This window comes from Hyposmocoma kahamanoa, unplaced genomic scaffold (genome assembly GCF_003589595.1).
Source record: "Hyposmocoma kahamanoa isolate Upper Pololo Valley unplaced genomic scaffold, ASM358959v1 181, whole genome shotgun sequence".
In the NCBI taxonomy this organism is placed as follows: domain Eukaryota; kingdom Metazoa; phylum Arthropoda; class Insecta; order Lepidoptera; family Cosmopterigidae; genus Hyposmocoma; species Hyposmocoma kahamanoa.
In genome coordinates, this window is record NW_020653712.1 from 79,090 (window position 1) to 85,800 (window position 6,711).

At 35.9% G+C, this 6,711-nt stretch overlaps 1 protein-coding gene across 4 annotated transcripts; it reads right to left on the reverse strand.

The window, feature by feature from the left end:
* Positions 1–293: 293 nt before the first annotated feature.
* On the reverse strand, positions 294–6,203 carry LOC113226106. Of its 4 annotated transcripts, none has more exons than XR_003310067.1 (4): positions 6,033–6,203; positions 2,730–2,855; positions 2,578–2,622; positions 294–481 (listed from the first exon to the last, which is right to left on the reverse strand). XR_003310067.1 is itself a non-coding variant. In XM_026458628.1 (3 exons), the coding sequence occupies exons 1-3, from the start codon at positions 6,184–6,186 to the stop codon at positions 378–380; spliced, it is 303 nt and encodes a 100-aa protein (XP_026314413.1). In that variant the 5' UTR covers positions 6,187–6,203; the 3' UTR covers positions 294–377. The 4 variants fall into 4 exon arrangements, 1 of the variants encoding a protein (XP_026314413.1); XR_003310066.1 differs by having other exon boundaries at positions 2,710–2,855; XR_003310068.1 differs by lacking the exon at positions 6,033–6,203 and having other exon boundaries at positions 2,743–2,818.
* Positions 6,204–6,711: the final 508 nt, after the last annotated feature.

The window sequence follows — 6,711 nt, forward strand, 5'->3', positions numbered from 1 at the left end:
GATAACTGGGATCTGATAGTAAATCGCGAACTACGAGTTGATGGACGCAACAACCAGCTGCATCTCATGAACTCAGCTAGGCTGGGTGGTGCGCAACCACGACACAACATGAACAATAGAATTTTGCATAATCACCTTTATTACGGGTATTCTCGGGTTTCACCAATAGTAACACTGGGGGTTGAGGGATCTATTCTATTATATTTATATTCAAAGTAACGCCTGAATCTATTAATTACTGAATGAATGAATAACGTATTTAGTTAAGTATTTATTTGCTCATTATTATTTGCTAACAATTGACACTCAAGTATTCATCTATTTCGTTGTATATAAAATTTCTTGGCGACTTGATAAGAAGGCGTTGTGTATTTATGCTACCTGCCTCTTCGTTTACTGTTTTTACTTTGCATTCTTCTTGACTTTATCAATTCATGGATACGTAAAGGCATTATACAACTGATATTGCAAGTTGAAGTACCTGTAAAGAAAAACGTATTCAAGATCAAACCTGGAGGGATCACGAAGGATTTTTAATTATGACTTTCAAAATCATAGAAGTAAACAACAAAATTCAAAAATTGAGTAGAGTGCCACCAGTGCTTGCATGTATGGAACTGTGGCGCGAGCACGTTCTTCCAAAGCCCATGGAGTCACTGGCCGTGAGAGGCCGCCTTAAAGGCAGTTTTGCATCGGCGAGGTGAGACGAGACAAGAATTGAAATTTCGCCGGCCTATTTTCACCAAAACTTGCCAATAAATGGTCGCGCGATCGCGCGCTGTGGTTGAGGATAGTAACAATTCAATGGTATTCGGTTGCTTTACCGAAAAACATGCAACTGCAGTAACGTGTCCCGTAAATTATTATTATTAAATGTGTTAACGGAAGAAGAGTCAAATGAAACTATCGTTTTTAAAATCTCAAATCGTACGTACCCCACGACAGAGAATGACAGTTAAAGCTAAGTTTGAAACTTAGCTTTAACTCTATGTAAGCTGCAATATGGTTCAATATTACATCAATCAATACAGAGAATTTATTAATTATCCCAAAATAAATGTTGACTAAATTAAGCATAATAGGTATATGATTTGCATTTCATTGTTTAATTATTATTATTATTTTGTTTATATTTCAATAATTTTTTGTTTATAATTTAATCATTATATATTCACCTGTATAATTAGTATTTTTACCTGAAATACAGGATTCTCCTAGTTCAGGTATATGTGTAGGTAATATTTTACAATTATTTGCAATAATTAGTCTTTAGTTATTCATTACAATACGTTATTCAATGAACAATTTTATTTATTATTAATCAATTAATATATTTATTCGTCATCATAGGTCATGATAGCTAGAATATGCAGACTGTCAGACTTATTTAATACACCTATAATACACCTCTTACAGACACATACGAAAATATTAATCAATCTAATTAATTTATAACATCAATAAAATAATATTTCAATTCTCGCCTCGTCCATCTTCGTCAATCCAGACCATTTCCACTGAAGTTGCGCTAGGAGAGTATTGAAATTTTGCTATACAAATTGCAATCCTCGTCTCGCCTCGTCTCGTCTGGCCTCGCCTATGAAAAACCACCTTTATACGTATAAAATTATGACGCGTCCAATGTGATCTCCGTTTTGGCATGATAACTTTTCATCGAGTAAAACTTACGAAGCCTCGACAGGCGTTGCTTCGTAATGAAAGACACAGGGGCGGTCCCAGCTTACGGCTCATAATTCTTGACTTCCACGAATTCTGTATGATGTTACCGAAATGGGAACGTTTTGCTTATCGTATTTGCGCAAAACTTCTCGACTGCTCTTGATTGAGATATAAAGAAGCCACATGTGACCACACATCAAAATAGTTTTTATCACATGACGACGTCACGACACGACGGGTCTAATACAAAAACCACGAAAAAAATGTCCCAAGTCAACCTATTCGAAATTTAAATTGTAATGTCATCGCAGTATCGCGCTGTCAGTAGAACAAATGAAGACTAAAGCGGAGTTTGGCGCTCTGTATACGATTTTAGCGCCTTACAAGTGAGGACACTTTTTAGCGCGGACCCGACGTCCATATAATTGTAAGTCAATGCATAAACGTTATAAAAATAATAAATAAATAAATAAATAACGCACACCAGGGAAACCCTGTGTCGCGGGTGCCATGGACATACACAAAGGTACACAACCACAAATTACACTCAAACTCACGACAGAAATAAATGTAGGCCATACACATATTTCTCCCGGCCCGGAAATCGAACTCGGGACCTCTGCGTGACAGTCCAGCATGGTAACCGTTCGGCCACTGAGGCAGTTAAGAGGTAATACGAAATGCATATCACAAATTATGTACAGTACAGCTTTTTAGCTCCTATTTAACCATAAATAAGTTATCGACTAAATTCCTGGTCTTATTACACAAAGGGTGCATTCTGGAAGTTCTTGGAAATTTATGTAATAATGATTATGATAAATCTAACCCGCAGCTTCTGTAGGTATGAAAAATAAATATTGGCACGCCGCAGTTATCCACCATTATTCTACTCACCTGGTTTAGTGACTGATTTTCTTCTGGATTTGCCATTAGGTTGTCCTAAAAAAAAGAAAAGACGTAATACAATATACAGCGCCGGCACAGGCATGTAGCGCCTAAGTGCAGTCACTTCTGAGGAATACCTACCCATTAGTTACGGTACCAACCGTGGGCGTGTACCTGCGTACGTTCCTTCCAATTAGCAGCAACACAGGCGGACTTCAGCGCATAGCCGGTGGACTACGTCATATACCGGCGACGCTTCCCGCTGTGGTAGGTATCCACTAGTCTGTCTTTTTTAAAAAACGGAGTAAAATGAAATTTGTAGGGTTGCCAGTTTTCATACAATTTTAAACAGTCATTTAATTATTATCGACATTTTTATCGATAGATTGTGAAAGAATGCCAGAAATGTCTGAATGAAATGAATGATTACTAATTGCATTTCTCCATTCTTATTTTGACAACCGGCCCACTAGTACAAAAATAAATTTTTATTTATACACATTTTAACAAGAACATGCGGATTTGATTAGCTACATTGAATTCGACTATTCATTGCATGCGTAACCAACATTCATTCGGTAGTCGATAGAATATTTATCGACTGTAATCACTAGCTGCTTGTAAACGGCCAACACGTTTGCCCAATGGACTGTCATTTTACTTCATCTTCAAAAATGACATACTTCAGCGTGCTCTTCAATATCATAAAGACAAATGCGTAAAGATACTCCGAGTAAATTTATACCTTATTGCAATTGAAATATTATGAAATATACATTGATAAATTTAATAATCTTTGCCTTGCCGTCCGCCGGTTTACGCCGGCCGTAACGAATTCAAATTTGTGATTCGTTCAAAACCTTTGCTATACATCACTTGCTAAAAAGTGAAACGCAAACACCGTAAGTCTCTACATTAAACCACAGCATCGGTCAGTGTTTAGGCCTTGGAGAAACACGAACCCGACAGTGGGTCATTGACGACGTTTATGTGTAGTCGTAATGTGACAGATCTGTGTCAGGTAAAATATCCTACTAAATCTGTTATATAATATTATACTCTGTAAAATTTACCTTGCTTGGAATGACAGGTTAGACAATGTAAATTTGTAGATATGTGATAAAAATTATATTTTTTTAAACATCACAAAACAACAATGCAACACGATTTTTGTTTTTTTGGGTCATCAATATAATCTTCAAATTGGTACTATCAAAAGACATGAAAAACGTGCAAAAACTTTGATTTTGCGGTCAGGACACAAATTTAATTAAATATGTCATATCGTCGACATATTTGAACATCGATTTTCGATTTCACTGATCGTGTCCCATCACTGGTTCTTCAAGTTTGACAATACAATATACCATTCTTCAAGCTAAATTTTACTAGTTTCCATAGCTAGTCTAACATATACAGTATAGTAATAATGGCTTGTTTACACGAGTTAAGTTGTCAGTAGAATAACATTTATGTACATTCCTTTTCATGTTTAATAATAAATACACGTTATCTTTGCATAGGTTAAACACACCAAGTCACCAAGTAGCATATGTGCAATTTGTGACACCCCTGTTCTTCCTTAGATATAGTAAATTTATTATAATGATACGGCTACGAAATAGTCAACATAGTTAAAAAGGCTAGCTACAACCGTAACATAATTATAATTAAACCAGTAGTGTAACTCCCGACTGTTCGGCGCTAGTGTTGGCACATTATTTTTTATCATAAACATAATTTGGAAGAACTAAGGTATTCATCACAACATTCTCGTGCTATATCGGAATCACCTTTTCTAAATTATATTTTATACCAACATCGCGAATTGGCTACTCGATTATGGGAGCACAATCATTAAGTAGAAATGAAATACAGGTTTGCGTATACGTAACGATACATTTATAAATGAAACATAGGATATAAATTGGTCAAAAAAAATGTTTTACGATCATTCTCGGACGTCCACTACTTAATTTCCGTGGCAATTTTTATTATTTATAATAGTATATATTCAAGTATATTATAATCATTAAATAATATTGCACGATAAAAAATCGAATACCTAAATAATAAAAATTGCCACGGAAATTAGGTAGTGAACACTAGTCATAGAATGACCGTTTAAATGTTTTCAACGCCGAGCCAACGTTTCAATTTTATAACGAACGGCATGTGACGGCGCGTGTACACGCTAAGAAATTTGACGTGTGTGCTACAGAAAAGATGAGAATGGTTTTGTACGGAACTTTGCCGAATCTAGCCACGAAAATATGCCGAATCTAGCCACGAAAATATGTTGTGTCTGTTGCAGACAAGAAAATGATGAGTATGTACAAGATACGCATGCTTTCGGGCAGACGTGTATAGGGTAAACGTGCCAGTGCATTAACGAGTCTATTAATTATTTTTCCTCCGATATAGGTGCATTACAAGATACATATAAATCCTAAACTACCTAAGTATCTACTTAATAATACTTTTAAGAAATGTATACTTAAAATTAATGTTTGTATTTACCATATTAATTTTTTTCTGTATTTGTTATTTCTTGAAACTCTTCCTTAAGAACAATAAATATTTCTCTCCATGCCTCAAAAGTACGTTGTTTATCTTTACAAATCTCTAAGGTTTTGTCCCATAATACAGGTCGTTCCTCTACTAAACTTATAAGTAAATCATGCATTTTATTAGTTGCAATAAAATTTGTGGTGCAACAATGCTACTTTGCAACACCAGCCCACGCGCAATAAACGTTCGTTTAATGACAATGCGCCCCATACAATAGCGGCAGAGCGCGTCAACTGGGGGTTAGACAAAATTTTTTCTTGTCCGGCGCCGAGGCAGTGTACTCAGGTCGTGTGTAGAAACGACACGAATTCTTGCAGAGACCCGGTGACTTTTCTTACCGAGGACACGCGCCCTTAGACCCTTGTGCAACCCGATTGCATCACGAAATTATACGAATGTGAATGTCAATTACGTTTGTACAGAGTTACACTACTTGTCTTATTGCGCTACAACGGACCGAAAAGGCAAAATATTGTAGTTTTTTTATAATACTAAGTGACGGAACGAACAAGTCGTGTGTCGAACAAGCGTCACGCCTGTCCCTAACAGTTGCAGTGTCACTCAGAGCTTTAAATCACAAAGATCTGAGGGCCACTGCCACTGCGCCTGACACCCTGAGACATAAGTTGACAAGTCCCATGTGCCTACAGGCACCATTTCACCAAATGTTATTGCGAGTTGTGTAGCATTGTTCAAGAAAATGGTCTGTGTTCCCCTGTGCGAGCAAAGAAAACTTAATAATGTATGTATTTTGCAATACAGTAAATTTACATCCTTTCAGAATGATATTAAATTCTTTACTTTAAACAGAATTCGACTCTGTATGAAGTGTAGAGTAGAAGAACTTATAGGTACTACTTCACTCGTGTAAGCCGGCCTTTATGCGAACTAACCACATATCATCACCAGCTTTTCTCTCAATGGTTTCATTAATAAATTCACAGTTTGTACTTTGCTGTCGCTAATAAAACCATATTGCGTCATGTCCACAGTTGCCGCGCGTTTGTAACATAGTTTTTGCAAAAACTCCGTAGTTTTCAAAGACATGCTGCTGTGCCCGGAGTGGTTCGAATTACTTTTGATAATTCGTTTGTTGACGCCTTTTTTGCATACGTTCATGATGTATACCTTTGTAGTTTTTTTTTAGGTAGAATGTTTTCATTTGTAATTTAGCTTAATTATTGTAGGATTTGCAAGTGGTAAGTATATTTTCACTCATACTTGCGTTTTCATATTTGCGAAGTTCATTTACTGTTTGTAGAGTTTTGCATTTAAGATATTGCCATTTTATGATACAATCCAATACATTTTCATTACTTTATTTATTATGTTTGTTATATCCACCCCATTTTGATTCTCCACTTCATTTTTCCGTTTTCTTTTGGTTTTATCCCTTTCATTGCTATTTTTTGGTTTTCCTTGATGGGTTAAGCCTTGGACTATGGAAACGAAAGGACATGTTACATTGACATACATAAATCAAACGTTATTATGTATGATGCATTTAGACGTTGAAAACATAAACAGAATTTTTATAATTATATTAAACTACCGTACATTGTTATTTTTACT

What these genes read in the sequence shown, in the direction of transcription:
- LOC113226106 (XM_026458628.1), bottom strand. Translation starts at nt 6,186, where the DNA reads ATGTCTTTGAAAACTACGGAGTTTTTGCAAAAACTATGTTACAAACGC. An exon ending in AAAGCTGGTGATGATATGTG is followed by an intron (nt 2,623 to 6,032) that starts GTTAGTTCGCAT and finishes TCTTTTTTTTAG; the next exon opens with GACAACCTAATGGCAAATCC. An exon ending in AAAATCAGTCACTAAACCAG is followed by an intron (nt 482 to 2,577) that starts GTGAGTAGAATA and finishes TTTTCTTTACAG; the next exon opens with GTACTTCAACTTGCAATATC.